Source organism: Aptenodytes forsteri, unplaced genomic scaffold (assembly GCF_000699145.1).
Source record: "Aptenodytes forsteri isolate BGI_AS27 unplaced genomic scaffold, ASM69914v1 Scaffold83, whole genome shotgun sequence".
Taxonomy (NCBI): Eukaryota; Metazoa; Chordata; class Aves; order Sphenisciformes; family Spheniscidae; genus Aptenodytes; species Aptenodytes forsteri.
Window position 1 is genome coordinate 1,728,768 of NW_008795371.1, and position 20,466 is coordinate 1,749,233.

General features: G+C 38.1%; 1 protein-coding gene across 1 annotated transcript in view; it reads left to right on the forward strand.

The window, feature by feature from the left end:
• Positions 1–20,466, forward strand: part of MYO1E (myosin IE) — an 80,547-nt gene that overhangs the window by 8,837 nt on the left and 51,244 nt on the right. Inside the window, 5 exon segments of the mRNA XM_009280442.2 lie at positions 2,692–2,980; positions 3,572–3,626; positions 8,926–9,069; positions 11,767–11,855; positions 12,779–12,899. Of these exon segments, the coding sequence (XP_009278717.1) occupies positions 2,692–2,980; positions 3,572–3,626; positions 8,926–9,069; positions 11,767–11,855; positions 12,779–12,899 (698 nt within the window).

Consider the following 20,466-nt stretch of genomic DNA (forward strand, 5'->3'; position numbering starts at 1 on the left):
GCGACAGGACAAGGGGGAATGGCTTTAAACTGAAGGGGGGTAGATTCAGACTAGCTATAAGGAAGACATTTTTGATGCTGAGGGTGGTGAAACACTGGCCCAAGTTGCCCAGAGAGGTGGTGGATGCCCCATCCCTGGAAACATTCCAGGTCAGGTTGGACGGGGCTCTGAGCAACCTGCTCTAGTTGAAGATGTCCCTGCCCACGGCAGGGGGGTTGGACTAGATGACCTTTAGAGGTCCCTTCCAACCAAACTATTCTATGATTCTATAACAAAGAAAAATTGTATAATTCAGTTTAAGACTACTGAGCATTCTCTTCCCCCCGCCCCGTGCAGCAATTTTGTATGCATTAGTGAAATAGCAAAGGCAGATCCTGAGGTGCCCAAAGGAGTGAGCAATAGCAGTTATCTACTGGTTGTGCTACTAAATGCACACTTGTGTGCCAGGTGATTAGATCTGAGGAGATGCTGTAGCTGTCCTCTATTAAGACCTCTGTATCTTTGTGGAAAATAGAGTGGTGTGATACAGGAAGGCGATACGTGGAGAGTCTGGGCTAACCAGCCATTAAACTGCTTTCACCAGCTAACTTGGTGAACTGCAGAATCGATGTGCCCTTAGTCTGCTGATGGGAACAGCCATCCCTGAATTGTCTTTGTAAAAGAGTAATTGGGTGCTTCCAAGAGTGGTCAGAAACCCTCTGTCACAAAGCCATCAACCAGGGGTACTGCTGGGGACAGACTTTGCTCTTAAACTCTCAGGTTAATGTCTTAGCAGTATCAGTCTAATGAGGAAAGAAATACCTTCATTTTACCATGAAACAAAGGGTCAGTAGAAGGGGGGAAAGGCAGAGAGACTTCCAACTGCTATTCATGTGCAGCCGTACAAAGAGGGTGGTGACTGAGCAGAAAGGAATTCACTGGGGTGATTGTGGCCTGTGAGCATGGTTTGGTGCTAAAGCCTGAGATTCCAAAAGCTGGGAGACGGGGCAGGGAAGTGAGCACTGACATCAGCTAGAGCAGGACATGGCTGGGATGGCATTATTGTAATATGCCACTGGTTTTACTTTCTCCAAAAACTTCAGCTGGCACCAAAATAGCATGTACCACACAGCATGAAAATGCTGTCTTCTAACAGTGCATATGTGAGACACTGGTCCATGCATAGAGCTTCTGAGTCATGCTGTTCTGAGATTCCTCTCTCTGGAAACCAGATGGTAAGCTCCCAGTTGACTGCAGTTTGTTACTGAGTTTCAGGATGATCAAGGAAAAATATTTTCAGTCTGATGCTATAGGAGAGGCAGTGGCATTTTGTCTGAATTTACTGATTGAGTTTTCAAACTACATATTTCAGTTAAAGACCATAATATTTTTTGTAAATGTGACACACAGAGGAAGACTCAGAATAAATTCATCATAGACAAATTGTTTTCTGTTGTTTTAAAAAACAAAGAAAACAAAACACAAAAAAAAAAAAAGAAAAGAAAAGAAAAAAAGTTCTTGTTCCTGAAGGGGTGGAGGAGACTTTGGGGGCATTGCAGCTGTGGAAAATCTTGTGATCTTTGGCCTCTGAGATCCCAGTTGCTATGTAGCATTTTGGGGGAGGTGGTATGCAAATAATCTCAGAGCATCTCTTCTCCAGGGATATATCAGGAGGAGGAACCAGCACCCATCCTTTTTTTTGTAATGATGGTGAAGGGGGGAAGAAAAAGTTCACATACATATATATGCCCCTATATTGTACAGGTGCCAAAATGAATTTTAATACTCTATGGAACTGTGATAGCAAGTTTGGGTTAAAATGTACAGTATTTTGTAGTATTACATGTAAGATGTATGATTGCACAAACCCCTTTGAAACCTGTTTTTTATGGACAAGAGTGACATATAAAAGCTTTATTATATATTAAGGGCTGATAAAGCCAAGGTGAAACTTGTTTGTTCTAATTGTTCTCTTGCATTTCCTTAACTTGCACAATAAGTATATACAGATGCAAACTGCATATACAATTTACAGATCAAGAGTTAGTGTGCATGGATGCTGCTCAGTGAAACGATTGGAATGGGGGGTGCGCGCGCATATGCACTTATTGACTAAATGTTGCTATTGCAAGGCCTATCCTTAATCCATCACAGTCACAGGAAATTTTGCTACTCATGCCATGAGGAACAAGTCAAACTTAGAACAGCTCTGGAGACTGCTCAATAAGTCAAATAAGGCAGTTAATATCTAAGAGCAAGTCAACCATATTAAGTAGTTAACAGTATTGCATTTCCTTGAGAAGATTATTTCTTGGAACATTAGGCCACAGCCACCCAAAAAGCTGTAGGGTAAGCAAACATGAATTTACAGTTCATTAACTACTTTCTAGTATCTGCCCACTGTCTCTGTACGTTGTGTCAAAAACTTACAACGTTAGCATGATCTGCTCTTAAGCTCCTTCCCATCCTTACTTTGTTCTGTCAAGTAGCTGTGCCTTTTGAAAATATTAGTGAAAATGAATACTCATGCAATACCTGATCCTCACAGTCAAACACTGAAGTAACTTTTATTTTGGTAATGTTCTGTTATTTATCTGACAAGAATGCTGATGTCTTTCCTGACTCCTGAAAATGAGCGTAATGTGTATGCCCTGTAGACGTCTCACGTTCCCGTAACTTGTGTTGTGTTACAAGAATGTATTTGCTATTCAGGTAAGCAGGCTCTAGATCCTGTCTCTTCCCCTCCTCCCGGCCCCAGCCGCGCCGGCATTGGCTGTAGGGACCTAGAGACACGGCTGCTCCCTGGCTCCAGAGCCCAGAGCAGGGAGGTGATGGTGGGGAGCTGCCCCGGCGCCAGGCCCTTCCGGGGCCGGCACCACCGCACAGGAGCTGATGGGAGCAAGCTTTTGGGCAACTGGGATCTCCCGCAGCCTGTAACCAGCTCTGGAGTCAGTCCTTCTAGTCATATTGGGCTGAATCCATCCCTGTCTGAGAGCAAACAGTGAGAACTGATGACTTTTCCCCCTAGAAATCTTTTTCTCAGTATTTTATTTCCACAGCTGTGGTTTTGGGGATATTAACCTGCTAGTAGTTTCCGTTCCTTAATACATTTTTGGTATTTTTAGCTCTCTGTATAAAATGTCTGTCCTGCTGCTAGATGCTCAATACTTTTGCTTTGCTATTTCCTCAAATCTTAAAGCACTGCTTTTTGTCTCCCTTAATATTTCCTTCATGTTAAATTTAAATAATTTGCCTTTATCTTTGTCCATCTAGCTGCTTCTGCTGTCTTCCTTTAATTTCCTTTCTGAAATATGGTCACATCATTGCAGCCAATATCTCTATTTTTTCTAACATTAGATATACAAGAGCTATTTCAGAGCATTTTTGCCTACTATGGCTTCTCAGTTTTGATTATCTCAGTTTTGATTATCCCAGTTGAGGACCAAAATTCACATTAAGTATTTCTGCAATATTCTCTACTGAGAACAGCAGACTCTTCTACTTTATAGAAATACGTGAAAGTGGATTATAAAAGTTTGCTATTTTGATGGACGATATCATTGCAAAAAGTTTTCTTTTTTTTTCTTGTTAGATGGAAAAACTGTTACAAATTATGCATGTATGAGACCAGTGATATGCCTCCGTTGGTAGAAGCATTGATGTCAGGTGTAGAGTAAATGGTGTGCAGCTTTGTCAGTTTTGTGACATCTTTGGTTAAGATGATGGCTGTGTATCATTTAGTATTGTATTCATAATACTAATCTGAGTAGATAGACACATGCCTCCACAACTATAAGGATTTTATGCAATAGTACTCTGTCATAGCTGAAAAGGGAAAGAAAAGGTCGTGCTTGTGATCATTTGACAGTCTTACTCCCTCCTGGAGGCTGAGAATCCCTTCTGCACTGTGATGGAAGATTGATGTTTGCTACTGAAAAAAGCTGTCAGAGATTCAGGATGGCAGTTTTTCTCTTTGTGGGAACCAAGAATAATTATTTACGGCATATAGGTTGTTGTAGTTTAGACAGAGTTCTGATGGAGAGAGAGAAACAAAGCTCTCTCTCAGGGGCAGAATATATAGTCTCTTCTGATCCCTTGTTTTTGGTGCTTTATTTTTAGACGTGCTATTTTTAAACAGCTTGAAATACAAAAATATTTACTTTTTTTTCCACTTAAAGGAAAACTGTGTTGTGACACAGCATCACTTAATCTTTTTATAGCCACATCAAATAGGTGTTGCTTAGGATAATGTAAAAATATACAAACAATAATAAAGGCAAATATAAGAAACCAGCAGTTGTTATTGTAACACAAGGTGGAGGGCAGCAAAAAAAATGTTCTGTAAATAAATGTCTCATCAATATTTATTATTCATTCCAAACAAAACAATAATATGCTTTAACCATATAATACCAAAAGTAGTACAGAAAGTATAGACAGTATTTAGCACATAGAAAGTATTTTACATCCCCTCTCCTGGTATTAATGTAGCAATTGTCTTAATCTGTTAACGAGTGGGTGTTAAGGGAGCTGTACAAAGAGTAGAATTAATTTTTTACGTTCTTTAGAGTCTTGATTGTTTTGATGCTGAAGATAAAGTTGTTGAGGTGGAGAGGACAGTGCTGCCTAGTCTCTAGCCAGGTGGTAACTGTATATGCGCTCCTGAAGCAGCATGGCTCGGAAACAGGAGGCTCCTAGCTCACAGGGTCATCTTTGGTCATCAACCAAATGAATAATAACAGCTGAGAGCAATGCAGTACATGCCTTTAATTCCAGCGTTGCCAGCCCAGCCTCCATTTCCTTGTGCAGAGTCAGGTGCTGGGTTTGAAGCTCAGGGAGAGCCTGAAGGAGGCCTGGCAGCCAGGTTGTTCAACACTGGTGTTTCCACTTCTGTGGCTTTTAGCAGGCTGTTGATGTGTTTTTGGTTTTTTGTACTTTTCCTAATCTGCCAAGCTCATCTTTTTTCAGCTGCTTAGGCATTGTTAGTGCTGACACAAAGACTTCCATTTGCTTATTTATTGTACAGTTAGATCACATCTTTCACTGAGAAAACCTAAGAGAAGCCAAGTTGCTACTTGCTGACATCCAAACTGCATGGCTAGGCCCAGGGATGGACCGCAAGCTCTGAGCCTCTCTGTTCGCCCAGGTCTTGCCACGCCACTGTGGAGCTCTGTTTGAGTTACTGAGCCCACGCTGTGGCTAGTGCTGACATGGGGGTGTGGGGCATCTCTACTGGCCCTTGTTCTGCTGTCTCTGAAGTTCCTGGTCAGCCCCAGAAGACCTGACCTGTCCCTGAGCAGGTGGAGAGCGGTGGAGGGGAAAGCATGTTGTGTGAAGGGCAACAGAGGACAATTAGCAGCTGAGTGAAGTAGCCTGAGTTGGCCCTGCAAAGCAGGTTCAAGTGAAGGTGGACACCAGGTAACTAGCTCAGGTGTAAATTATCTCCAGATTAGAGTACTGCATTTTTATGTGGATGGCAGAAAGCTTTAGCTAAAATAAAGGTTATGTTTTCAAGAAATGTGCAATAAGAACAAATCACGAGTGTTTGCAATGTGGGCAGTTGGAAAGCATTGTAATTTTTACGTATATATCCTTGACCTTTAGGAAATACACAACCTGGAGAAATATGACAAGTTGCTTTTACAACTGCTATGATGTGGAGTTTTTTCAGATGATCTATGACAGGAAGATTTTTTTTTTTTAATTATTTCAAAACTATATAAAAAACAGTTAACTGTTAGCTGGACATGGTTATAGTACCAGTTGGAAGTGGCTGAAGTTGATAAATTCAGGTTAGATTGTAGTTATCATTCATGCTTGGAAGAGCAAGAACTTGGGGGTAGGTAGTGTCCTATAGAAACAGCACTCCTTGTTTTGTTGCCCAGACCAAGGAGGTACTAGCCACTGCACGTGGCCATCCTACTGGTGTTAGGTTCCTGGAGAAGGGACAGTGAGAGCAAAACTTAACCACAGATGCAGTTAGGTACTATCAAAGCTTGGGCTTATTTCTAGATCCTAGGGAGAAGTCTGACAATACTCTGGTGATGATTCGCTGCTTCTCTATATTTGCCTGTAAGGCCATGCTTTAAGTGAAAAAAGTAATCCCAAACTACTGATAGAAACTGCCATTTAAAATGTGATACAATATTAATGTGAACTACTTAGTGCTACCACTCTCAGCTGTCTTCCATGCTATTGCTTTCTTGGATATTTAGGCTGCTGCCTTTTTATTAAATCTCTCTGCATGCTTTTCCATTTGGCTGTACGTGCTACTCAGATTTGATTACAGCTGCACATTAAAGCAGTGTGTAAGCGCTGGGGAGAGCTGCTCTCAGGGCAAGCTGAGCCTTCCTGACGCTGCCCCTCTTGCTTGCGTGCTGGTTCACATTGCTCTTGGGAAAGAACCCTTTGGCCTGGTAGTGTGTGTGGCTTAATTACAGTCTTACAACAGTCACTGACTTTTATAAAGCCTGCTGTTTTGCAAACTGCGTGCACATTTTCCATATATCCCATGGCTTTGTGAGCTTTGTCCTCTTCTCATTGAATTTACTAGGTCTGAAGCCATAGCTTCTAATGGAAAGCTTGGTTTTTTTCCCCACTCTCATTTCTTAGACATTTTCTGTAGCTTACTCTATTATCTGATACTAAACCACATTCTGTATAGCTTTGTGAAGAATGTAATTCTCTGTATTTATTTTGATACTCTTACCTTTTTGTCCATCCTGCCAGTTCCTTTTTCCAAGTGTAATATCATAAATAGCTGATGAGTACACTGAAGGAAATTATGCTTCTCTGTTGAACTTCTGTTTTCTTCAATAACCTGACTTTAACTGATTTTTTTCAGTCACATGTTTTATAAGAATTTCCAAAAATTAATTGGTTCCTTCATTTTCTCAGTGCTTCCAGATCACTGCTTCTATTATGCAAATATAAAATTGACAAGGTTCACGCGAACTAAGCTAGTTTAAGATTATTGTTTTTTTGAAGCTCATGTAAGGTTGTGGATGGTGAAGAAAAATGCTGAAATTATGTGGTTTTAGCGAACTAAGCTAGTTTAAGATTATTGGTTTTTTGAAGCTCATGTAAGGTTGTGGATGTTCAAGAAAAATTCTTAAATTATGTGTTTTCAGACATATTTACCTCTGCTATACTATAATTAAAGGCATTCTTTGCCTTTAACAGTTTGCAACTGTTCTTCAGCGTTGTTAGCAGTGATGAAGCTGCATCAGTGGTAGCAATGACTGGAGACTTAATAGAAAACACACATAAAGCCTACAAGTTCTGTGCTGTCTGGAGTAGTAAAATGGGTCTGATTTTAGTGCAAGTTAATTTAACTTGAGATAAAAATCCAGTTGGTTCTTGGTTTTTATGTCAGTCAAGTTGAGGTGAGGCTAACCTATAGGCCTGACTCCATTTGCTAATATACATTATGCATTAGACCTGTGTCTTCATTAGTTTTTGTTGGGTTTTCCCCCTAGTAGATGAAGTTTGTGGAAAAACGTGGTCTGAGACTAGTTTAATGAACATTTTTAGCCAGCCCAGCTTAAAATAAGAACCTTGTGCTCCCCTAACTCCATTTGTAGTTCCCACTCCTATGCTTGGTGTTGGTGCAAGTGCTTGACTGTTTACATGAGGAAACAATTCGGCAGATGCACTTTTGTGTTAGTACAGTTGCATAGGTCATTTGCTAGTGCGGAAGTGTGTACACACAAAAGTTGCACCTCTGTAAATTGCTAATGTCCCATTTCAAAATACTTGAGTGCAGCCAAAGTGTTCAGAGTACCTGAATTTTCTTATTTAATCTGTAAAGTTACGCATTATTTTATTCTGCAGAATACTTTATAATAATAAATTGCTTGTATTCTGATGAATATGACTTGATCCCATAACATACATGAGAGCAGTATAGCTAAATCACATTGTTTGAAATTGTGGTATTAAAAAATGAGGGAAATACACAGAATTGCCATTTTGTTGGTCACATCTTCCTTGACAGCATACTCGATAACTTCTCAGTGTAAAATGTGTGAATTCCAGCATCACTAATTTCGGTATTGCATAAACAAAAATTAAAGTATGAAAAGGCAAGAGGGCAGAACTCCATTAACATTATCTGCCAGCCTACAGAAAATAGGTTTGGGTTTGGATAGCAGATTTATAGCTGAATTAATAGCACTGATCTAGACTGGATTTAAATTTGTTTGTGGGTGTATCCATAGAACCTAACTACTGTTCAAATCAGCTGGAAAAAAACAGATTTTGATTTCAAGTGGTACAGCTTGAAATGTCACAAGTTTTCAGTAGCATCCTGAAATAGTAATCTCTAAGTGTGGGGAGAGAATATCTACATAGATGTCAGTTAAGCATGGTGACTAACAGATCAAAAGGGAGTGTTAAGACATGCAGCCGACAAGCGCGTAACATAATCTGCAGAACATCACTGAATACTTACTGCATCAGGCTCACAGCTTCGATTTGAGTAACAGCATATGTGCAGGTTTGACTTAAAAGACTGTAAAGGATGGAGAATCCACTGTACCTGATTTAATAGTTCAGGTGGTAATTATCCTCACTACTAATAGTTGCACTGTAGGAGTGTAATTTTTGCATCCTTAGCTTCCAATAACTGCATCTCAGTTGGAATAATAGTTTTTTTCTGCTAGATTTAGAAATGTCTGCCATCTGAAATCCCTTCTCTGTGTAGACATTTACAAAACCCCATGGAATTACCTTCTAATTTTTGAGGGCAGTGCAATTCTTTAATAGTTCAGAGGCAAGTCAGTTGATGTCTTTTATGTATGCTTTTATATAATGCCTGGATCAAGGAATGGAATTCAAGGAAAGAAAAATATTTTGGAAGTTGTAATTTGAATAGATTGTTGTCAGTTATTTAATACTAACAAGAAACGTAGTAACCTTTTTGATGCTTATTGTGCTTTTCTGCAGGGCAGCAAAGGACACTACAGATACCACTGGCAGAGCCACAATGTCAAGCACAGTGGAGTGGATGATATGGTCCTTCTTTCCAAAATCACAGAGGATTCCATAGTGGAGAACCTAAAGAAACGATACATGGATGATTATATTTTTGTATCCTTTATAGTGTTGTTTTTAGCGGGGCCCTGTGGACTTGCTGAGCCAATGTGAAACTAATTATGTGTATGTATTCTATTTAAGCAGATTACTCAAAGATGCTGAGTATTTTATGTGACAGTTCACCTGAGATTACACAAAATGTTTTGTAAATTGAGCTAATTATGAGGGTTGAAATTAAGATCTGAAAAATTATTTTAAGGTACTCTTTTTGATATTTGGAATTGTTCTTGTCATTGTTGAAGATAGGCCTGTAGCTCCATATATTTATATATCCACGTGACCCCTGAAGCTACTGCAGTAATGCTACTTCCAAGAGCAAGAATTAATAGGTTTAAGGCATATATACGTGTCTTGATACCATGTTGTCCTCTATACCTCCCAAATTCTAATGCTTTTCAAAATAGCATTTGTGACATAACTCCATTTACAACTTATTCTGGAATTGTTAATACTGTGTATCATTGGCTGATGGAACAGGTGAACATGTGAACTTCTGTAAATCTACAGTGTTCACACTTTAAAATTTTCTTTCATTAATCATAGAAAACATGAAAGATTTAAATACCTGAACATATAACCTAACAAGAAAAACAGATTTCAGCACGAAAGGTTTGCTTTTTTTTAAAAACATTTCCTATGAAAGGAATTCCTTGAGATAAGAATAGTCATTATTTCATTTTTAGCTTTCACAATGTAACATGAGCGGCAATAATGAATTTGGTGAACACTAGTCAATATGATTATGTACTAGAAAGTGATACTGTTTCTTCTTCTGCTGTAGCCAGGTTTTCATACTTCCTAGTTGTATCTGGAGAATAGTTTCCTTGAAGAGTTTAACTTCTTTTAGCAGAAAGGGAAGGAAATATAACATCTCCTGGCTATTCCCATATATTCAGATGGTTAAGAGCTAAGTAGCAGCTCAATTTAGCAAGGACTGATAGAGGAAAATTAATGTTGCAGTTGTGCTGACATTTCCATCCCAAACTGCAGGATGCATTTTTAATATGTGTGTGCACATGGGTTTGGATCCTCTGTTCAATAAAGTAGAAACATGATAAAGTTGCACAATATTTGTCAAACTATAGCGTTGGGGCAAACTATAGTGCTCTTCCTGTTAGTAACACGAGCGCTTTTGTCCCTGTGGAACGCTGCATCTTCCATACAGTACATTCACAAAGTCTTCAGTGCGCTGTGCTGAAGAAACGCTTTTATGCTTTTTTTCTTATAAAAAATAAGTGAGATTAGCATGGAGACAGTCTTTCCACTGAAGCACGAATAAGTATGTTTTCCAAGGGGACTTGTGGTCACATGGGGGATCAGAGTCTTCTTTTAAAGCATTATAATTCCTTTGTGTAGGGAGAAAAGACTCCTTTTGCAGTTCTGCGAAGGCCTTTCATTCTAAAATGGAGATCATCTCTTGAATCTTTCAATTGTTTGTATGTCCACCCATGAATGAACATTTCTCTGTGCTACGTTGCATAGAGATTACCGAATCATCCCAGAAAATGCTGGTATTGTTTACCAACAGAAAACTGTTGCTTTGGATGTTTATACTGATACAATGAATGCTTGATTTATTATATTCGAGACCCAGATGTTGTCACTCTCCTTTGAATTAAATTTAAAAATGTATGAAGAAAGCATTTCAAATTAACAATACAGAAATTATGTTCACTGAGTTATACTTCTTCTCTAACATGTTACCATTTTGTGCTATGGCACCACAATAATAGATTCTTATGCAGGATAATCCAGCAGGATAAATTTGTTAATTTTCCTACTTTTGTACGGAAAGCTTAGATAGTAAGTTTGCCTATGAACAGTTCCAGATTGTTAAATGAAACCTGCAGAACAACATCTTGGACTCATTGACAAGGGTACACTGCTAACCCCCAGCTCAATGAACCAGTCCTGCCTGTAAAGTAGTATGAGTTTCTTCATAGATGTACACTGCAATTCTAATTCCAAAGGTTTCTGAAGCATTTTGTAAATGCAAGTACATGTGCAGCTGAATGCAGAACGGTGAAATACTAACATTCAAAATGTTGCAAAAAAGCTTTCTGGGACTAATAATAGCTTGAAACTGAGTGTCTTCTTGTAGGGCAGCCTGCAGGATAAGACTCCTAGGGACTGTTAATAGTTACACTCATAACACCACATACTGAATTACCTAATTCCCTTAGCTCCCCCACTAGTACGTATAGCTGAGTAATTGTCCAATTTAGCTCAGTAGCGGCTGTTTCCATCCGACTGTGTGTGCTCAGCACTATCTCTGTGAGATCAGAATGTGTCACTATACTATATTCTGCAAAGGTCAAAACAATCTTTTCTAATACTGACAATATGACGTCCTCAGTTACAAAGGAGTAAAACAGTTTAAATATGCCATTTCCTTTCTGTATTTTTATTCAAGGTGTGTCATGTTTGGGCCTCTAATACATGTTTCTATACTTAGCTTGTCCTAAAATAAATATTTTGATAATATGAAAGTATCCCATTGAATGATATGTTTATATTTGTGTGAGCCTGCTAATTTAATTTTTATTAAGAATTGTTGTAAGCTGTGGGGTTTTTTACTATTATTTGAAGCTGTGCTGTACTATGTAATAGATGGAAAAGTTATTTGGCAGTCACTAGTGGTAAGATAATACTTTATGAAACTGTAGTTACCTTAACTTCTTTTGAATACAGACATATATTGGCTCTGTATTAATCTCTGTGAATCCTTTCAAGCAAATGCCATATTTTGGGGAAAAGGAAATTGAAATGTACCAAGGAGCAGTAAGTAAAGCAGTGTAAAATGTACTGCAGTATTCAGGGGCATGTAAATATTATTCTACATGGTTAAACTCTTGGAAGCATTTGTTTCTGGGTTTTGGTGGCGTTTTACTAGCCTGGGAGAACTTGGCTGATATCCATTACCATATATTGAGTCTTCGAATTGAATTCCCTGGAACATAGGATTAGTATTTCAAGAAAATACTTGTATTGATTAACTCTAATCCATATCAGGTTTCTCTCCTTGACATGTCCCTCCTCCTGCAAAGGCAGTTTTTGAGCTATTGTATGCTTAAAGTGTAGTGCACAATACAAAATGGCCATTAGTGGATTTGGAGGCTATGACTTGAGAACTCTCAAACTGGACAAGAACAATAAAAAAATTGAGATGCCAAAATTAGATGCCACTTTTGAAAATATAGCTTGAAGAGTGAGTCAGCACAAGGACGTTAGGGACTTAAAATTCAGTTTCCCACTCTGTTCGAGTTGGGCATGTCCATAGATTTGGGAAACCATTCGGTTTGAATGGACTCAGTGGATGAAAATGAGACATATGGCACCAGGCTCTGGATAGTGGTTTAGGTAGTTTATTGTTAGCATATGACCACTGGTGGAATAGACTTAAATTATGTGAGTTTCTCTTGGACAAGTAATATATTTCAAACACAGACCATTTTTAGAACAGGGTGTTTACGATAGTTTAGGAGAAAATTATGGATGAGAGAAAGATCAGTAACAAAACCCAGAGACTTTGGTTTGTTTTTATTAAACGAACAAAAAAATTCCTGGGGAAAATTCAATATAAAGTGGAACTCAGAATTGTTTTTCCAGGAAAATAATTCTTCCAATTTAAATAAAAATTTATATTGCTCTTTCTGCGTTGTTTAATGCTCTGTTGAAAAATTATTCTCTATTTCCTCTCCTGGGCACAATATGAAAACCCACCGCATATTTATGCTCTTGCAGACAGCATGTACAGAAACATGATTATTGACAGAGAAAATCAGTGTGTGATTATTAGGTAAGAAAAAGATCTGTAAAAAAGTGTTTCATAATCTTCTTTTGGTGTTTGAACTTCAAGAAGCAGAGAAGTTTATTTTTTATTATATCAATAAAAATCTTCTGTGTCCACGACCACTGAACATTTTGGGGTTTTCTAAGATAGCTAAGTATTTTCTGACCCTCACTTTTGTTTTCCAGTGAAATCCCGATCCTAGCTTAACCACAAGAAATGTCTTTCTCGCATAGCCAGCTTCATGCCCAATACCAAAACTGCAATAGCTTGAATGACTACACGAGAGAGATGGATTAATAACTATAGCAGCCACAGAGACTGTTAAATCCAACATTCTCACATTGACTGCATTTACCATACTCTGTTTTTAGTACTATTTCTTTTTTTTTTTTCCCCTGTTAAAAATAAATGTACTTTTGTTCCTTTTGGATTTTTGCTTGCATTCAGTCAGAGACAAAAGGAGGAGAGAGATACTGGAAAATTAATTTTGTCTTCACTATTAATCTATTTTAATTATTAGGCTGAGAGAATTCACTGTAGAATTATTACTGAACTTTTTTTAATGACAAGCATTACTTAAGTCACAATCAAAGTGAGTTTTGTGTCCGGAGGTATGCTTTGTTCTCATCTGTGGGTTTATAGATGGTGTATAATAAAAGAAAGTGTGCAGAGAGCAAGAACTTCCAACCTTAATGATACTGTGATTCTATTCTATGATTCTAACTGCAGGATATTTGAGCTGGTATGCTATACCTCTTCAGACTTTCCTTCTTACATAGAAAACTTCAGAGGTTCACTGTAGTGCACCTGGAACTGCACTTTACCTGTGGCAGTGGTCTCCAAAGTGGGGTGCGTGCGTCACAGGGGCTGTGCAGTGAAATCCACTGGGATGTGGGAAGAAAATACTAGACCTTCAGTAGTAGATGCATGTAATTTATAAATAGATAAATTATATACATACTTTGGGAGTGTGTGCTCAGACATTTTTTAATGATGGTGTGTGTGATCAAAGGTGTTTGGAGACCACTGGCCTATGAGACTGTCCCAAGAGCTAGGGAAAAGAAAGAGGAGAGAAAGAAAAAATAATTTGAAGGGAAACTCTCATTATTTTATTAATAACAGCTTTTCTTAAGCTTTCTATCATTTCTCTGTGGAACATCCTGAGAGGCAGTGCTATGAATTTAACTGCTGTTGAATTTAACAAAAGAGAGATTTCAAGACTGAATGTTTTCTTTGTCCAGGGGGCCCACTCTGGTCTTCTCCCTGGGGTGGCTGTGTGCCCTGCAACGTCACAGCCCCAGGGGGGCAGGATGTCAGTGGTGATCAGATCAGATGCGTGTAACTTAGTGCGCTCAATCCCTTGGGCTAGAACCTGCCAGGAAATGGTGGATGGGCACTGATGTTTAAGCTTAAATGCCCTTGCACCAGCCACTTACTAATTTAATGTTGTTGCAGGAGTATTTTAAAGAACTGGGCTTAGTATGTGGGTCTTAATGTGGAGGTGCTCCATGTGGACTGTACCCTACTGAATGATCCAGTGTAAAAATAGATTTCATATTAATATATCTCACTGATGAGCTGCTGTGAAAGCTTGTGAGGAGTAATTGTTGGAAAGTTATATTCACTGTTTTATTTCTTTGAATCTATGCCTGGGGGTTGTCCAGGCAGAGCTTTCCTGGGTGACATGTTACAGTGGAAAAGTACACAGGTGTGTCCCTCGTAGTATCAGCAAAATGTATGTAGGTATGTGGAAACTGTTGATTTTACGTGTAGGAAGGTCAACCAGGTGTTAACAGTTTGCTACACTGAGCTGTACTGCTATAAGGGCCTCCTTATTCCTGGGCCCCTGGCTACAGCCTGGTGCCATATGAAACAAAATGCCCAGAGCTCATAATCCTGTCTTTCATATATCTGAATTGTTACCCGAGCTCAGTCTTCCTTTTTGGAAAATTGATGTCTGTTGCCATGCTGAAGTTACTAGTCCCATTTAGTCAAATTCAGACCTGTTAGGAATGGGTGAAATTGGGATTTATTTTGCTTTTTGAACAAAGTAACATCCCAGAGCCTGGGATGTTTCACATGAAGCTAAATTTATAGTGAAAAACTTTAAACTCTAGTGAACTGTGATTAAAAAACATATTTTTTGATCCATTGCTAATGCCCCAAAGTGCAACGAATGCAGAGGGTTATGTTTTCAGAGGGCTGAGATGCAGATCTGAGATGCAGACTGACAGGTTTAAATTCACGTGAGAATTCTTGTGCTTGAATGATGGATGATGCGCTCTTTGGAGTGTCTGCATTTTGTATGTGCAGAGTGAATTTTCTCTCAGTGTGTGCACAGCCTATTCAAAATCTGCTGGAGTTAATTGAAATCTACTGCAAAACTGAAACAAGAAAAATCATGTTTGCCAGGGACGTTTCAGAGAGTTCCTCTTCCTTTCTACGCATTTATTTTTCCTATGATTATTCTTATTACAAACACTGTAAAAACTGTGGACTAGACTTACAGGTAGTTATCATGATGGTGTTTGATTTTTTTGGGGGACACTTAGAAATTATTTTTATGAAATTGAGTAAATCAGCCATTCACAAAATTAATTTTGTTTGGTTGATATTTTAATCCTTTCGATCACATTTCATTTAAACTGTTTCGATACATCCTGTATTTTCTGATTTTAACATCATCACTATTTCTAACGACTAGAGCTGGCATAAGAATGAAGTTTCTTGAAGTCTGGAATTTGTTTGCTTACGTTTTATTTCATAGACCAGAAGGCACTGAAATTGCTGGCAGACTAGAAGCTTCCAAGATGCTGCAGCACTTGAGTGAAATGAATGTTCTAGCTATCTTCATGTCAACTACCACACCATCAGTTTCACTTAATAGCTGCCAAGGACTTTACCATTTCTGCCCCTAAACTGGTGATTCTCAAAAAAATTGAGATATAGTTCTGTCTGTCTTCAGTTCCACAGAAGTCTGCTGAACATGAGCAGTTTCAAGTGAACCTTTACGTTTCAGTGAACCATAGTTTTTGCCATAAAAATTTGTCCTTTGGAAAATGAGTGATGATAACAATATGGTTATTATGAGGTGCCTATTTGCTTCTCCACTTCACAACTAGTCTGAATTTGGAGTGACTTCACTGAAAATCCCTGGTGGAACAGAAGGAACAGAGCAAGCTAGTACAGAAACAAACCCAGGCTTTTCTTTCTTTTCCCCCCTCAAGATGGCAGATTCCACCCCCCCCCTTGAGAAAGCTTTGCAAAGAGAGAAGGTAAGAAATAAGGTGTGGACTGGACTGATTCACAGTCAGATCAAAAAGGCTGTCTGGCTTGTGGTGCACGTGGAGTTTTGGGAATGGAGACACAAGGATGATGGGGAAGGGGTTGGTGCACACCTGTGTCTTCCTACAGCATGTGGTTTGGGCACCTGTGGCATCTACCTCCTGACCTGGGAGGGGACATGCGTTCCTAGAGACTAGACATAGATTTCCATGCAGGTGAAGGAAGGTCCCTGCAGTGTCCTGCTGTAGTCAGGACGCTGTGTGTGTGTGAGGATCGCACACCCTTTTGCCAGGACATTTAATTCCAGAATTCCAAATAACACATTTGGACACTGATAGAAAAAGCTCATCTTCTTCAAAAAGTCAGTGAATGAACTAGGAAAGCAGATCCAAAAGAAAATACAGTTCTCTGAAAGGCTGAATAGATAGCAACCAAAAATAATCTTTTTGTGTGATAATACTAATTTAAAAAGAAGAACTGTTACCAAACAACCTTTCCAGGGCCAGGGAAGTGCCTGTTTCATTAGTGGAGTAATTGCAGCATATATGCATATGCGTTAAGAAAATTACATGTACGCATGTCTAATTATAGCTGAGGAGGCATGAGCTATTTTGAATGGCTGTTAACAGTGTAAACAATGAGGTTATTCATGGCTTGGATTCTGGCTAGGCTGAACGCAGGTGCAGAGCGTGTGCTTAGGTGGGAGGAGGGAGCAGTACCCGCAGTCTTCTTCACTCGTTTTGTATGCACTGGGCAGAGTTACAAAGGAAGTTTACTCTATGAGTAACACAGTTACGCTGGAGTTTGATTTCTCATGAAGTTTGTTTTACTGAGGCATGATATTTTATTTAAGCCTCTGTTGAACCAAGCTCATAAATGTCTGCTACGGCAGACTGTTAACATTTCTTCCTCACTTGAAATGGTGGCCCTTCCAAACTATCAACAAGGAGTTGTCCTATCAAGATTTTAATTACGAAGGATTGTCTGTTGTGGCTTTTAATTCCTTCTGTACTATCATTGTCCTTTAATTAAGAGAGTGGAGGTTATGATTAGTATTTTTCTATTATGTAGCAATAAATGTGTTTCTTCAGAGTGTTCTTAAGGTTTTACCTTTCTGTAAAGTTGAGGACTTTATTTTCACTTTCTTTCTGTGATCTCTGCCAGGAGATGTTGTAGTGGCTTTAAAGCAGTTTTTCAGTCCTTCTTGTTTGTAATTTTAGGTTACATTCTACATCCGTGTGGTAATGTTTGAGTACAGTAAAGCTATGTATGATGACTGCATACCTGAAAAGACAATACATCTTAAATACTACAAATATATGTTAATGGAAAGATCATTTACCACCCCAACTGTTTTTAGTGAACAACTCGCATCTATCTTAAGTCTGTTAAGTTCAAAATTTAATATGAGATTTCTAGTCAGCTTCTGTATCTCAACTTTGGAGAAGGCTCAAATGACTGATCGTTCTAAAACATCTGTACAGAATCTAACTGGAAATATGGTTGAATTTTAATGAGGAAGTGGTAGAAACATAAGTCTTAACACCGTAAGAAAAGTTAGGTAAAAGCTCTAATTCAGAATGGAAAAATATTTCACTGAAGTTATGCTACTGAGGTTTCTCTGAACATAATTAGAGAAAGTAAATTTTCTATGTAAACAAACTAAAAAGCTTATCCAAACACATCAGAGTATTTTACATATGCATTGTTCTTTACTGGCAGATCCAAGAGTTCTTTATAAATATTTGTTACTAAAATTTCTACATTGTCCTGGCGATGTAGATAAGTATTACTTGTATTGTTCTACAGCCAGGGATACTATATTAAATGTCACTCAGAAAATTAATTTTAGAGAGAAGGATGAGGCTATGTATCGGATCTTGCTTCTCTAATCAGTGATTATGTTTCCTCTGGGAAGGAAGGAAGGAGCAAGAAATTTTCCCTCTGCGTTTGTAGTCTTATTCTGATTTCAACTAAGTGTTAATTGACTTTGCTGAACAAAATGTCACTTTCCTGAAGTAGCAAATAGTGCTAGAAGAAACAATATGTCTTTCAAAGCATTATCTTTTTTGTTAGTGATTGAGACTATGTAATTTTTTTATTTTTAGTAAGAAAAGTCTGAGAAAATTGTCAGTACCACAATCCACTTATTCTAAGCCATTATAATAATTTTTTCAGCCTTTAAAAACCTCTGTACTTCCAACGTACTTAAAGCTACCAAGCTAGAAAATGATTCTTACATCTTCTTAAAATAGTTTTAATAGCAGCAGAGCAGTAAGATATATGTGAAAAAGCTTCTCTATGAGAATCATTTGGCAGGAATGCCACAATTTCCCTGTTACAGTTGACTACCTGAGCTTTACTGGGGGCAAGATACCATCCCATCAGATAAAGTTACTTCAGTTCATAAATAATGCATCATCCTGTTTTATTGTACTTTAATTGGAGCAATTTACTGGTTTCTGATCAATAAAAGCATAAAACTTGAAAAAAGTGTATGCATGCATAAATCTAAAGCAAACTCTGAAAGGCACTCTTTCGGCCAAATTAATTTAATATAAAGGACCACTTATAGCAAAACAGAGACTAACAATAAAATGGAACTATATTCCTCCAGGTCAATTTCTGTGGCAGACACTATGGAATGAGAAATATAAGCCACACTTAATTTGAACAAAGAGGAGAAGGATAATTTAGGCATCAAAGAAAATCTTTCAGAAATGTGTTACATTTTTACTGCGTGATAAATAATACCTGATCAAATTCATTCAATGTTTGGCCCCAGATCCTCCTCTGTATTCAGTTGAAAACTGCGTATATAAACTCAAGAGTATGATTCGGTTCAGATTGATTTGTCTGTCTTGTTTTACAACGCGATGAGCAAATTTACTGCGAGCAGATTTTGAAGAAGCGTTATTTTAATTATTGAACTATTGCTGATTTGAACTTCTAAATACAGTTTGCCATCCAGCAAACGCTGTCTGTCCCTGTGAATGTAGTAGATACCAATAATACAGGCTTTCTTCTTGATGCTTAGGAAAAGATGACTCAGAATAATAAAAATCATGGTCTGCACTTCACGGATGAGATGATCAAGAAGTATTTTTTCACCTTTTCAAGTTTCCTGTTTGATCTGTAAAACTGCAGTCAGGAGAAGACAAAAGCATGAAAACATTTCGGGTTGTGGGGGGGAAGCCTTTCAGTATTTCTGTACTGTTTGGAAGCTTTAAAGATGTAAAATGATATTTGCAGCTTGTCAGTTTGGGGAGCTTTTTCAGAATTAAACCTTTGGAAATGTCTCCATTACTCATGCTGATAAGGAGCTATGAGTTGACATTCTGAGCTAGTCCTTTTCCTGTGCAGGACATGCTGATGTTTCTCTGGCAAACGTAGCTAAAATTTGTGCAGGAAAAGATGTGCATTTGATCCATATCCAGGAACAAGTAGGCGCAGGATAGAAGAGTCAACACCATTCACTGAAATTATTCAGGAGCTTAAAGATAGCACAGATTTTCACATGAAAAAAAAAAATTTCAGATATCTTTGACATCTGTGTGTTGTTTTTTTGTATTAGTATAGTTGTCCAGGTCAGGGTAAATTCATTAAGGTCAAAGCTGACTTGCACCAAGATTTATGTAAGTCTGGAGGAATTCTGTTGAAATGAAGTTAGCTTTAAGGTATGAAATACAGCGTAAGGTTGGATTGTCTGGCATGCCAATCTTTCCCTCTTGAGAAGCTTACTAATTGCGAGAAGGCAAATCTACTGATATTGTAAACGTTATTCACCATTGAAGTGAAATATTACAACGGAAGGAAGGAATTGTGAAAGCTAGTATGGAATATTAAGACTTCTTGTACCCTGTGTCAAGAGGCATAGGAACAGGAAGGTAGTTCTTCCGTCATTCAGGATATGATTAATAATGTCTCATTATTTCATTCAGGAACACCTAAAACAAAAGACTCCTGAAATGAAGTAGGTATCTGGCATGGCATTCAAAGCCTGGGTTTTCAAGTGAATTTTTTTGTTAAGATCTGAAATTCCACTAAATTTAGATGGGAATTGAGTTCTTAACACACTTGTTCTCTTTTGAGCATCTTGGTTTAAGTATATTTATTTCTCAATTTATGTAGTTTTCTAACTTTGAAGTTCCATAGAGATTCTGATGTCCATGCAAGATGATGTATTCAAAATTATTTATTCACAAACATATCCAAGTACCATGCTACAATACTATATCACAGTCTATATATTACCAGCTTACCCAATGTAAATATGGTGTATATTTATTATATTATATTTATTATTATTATTA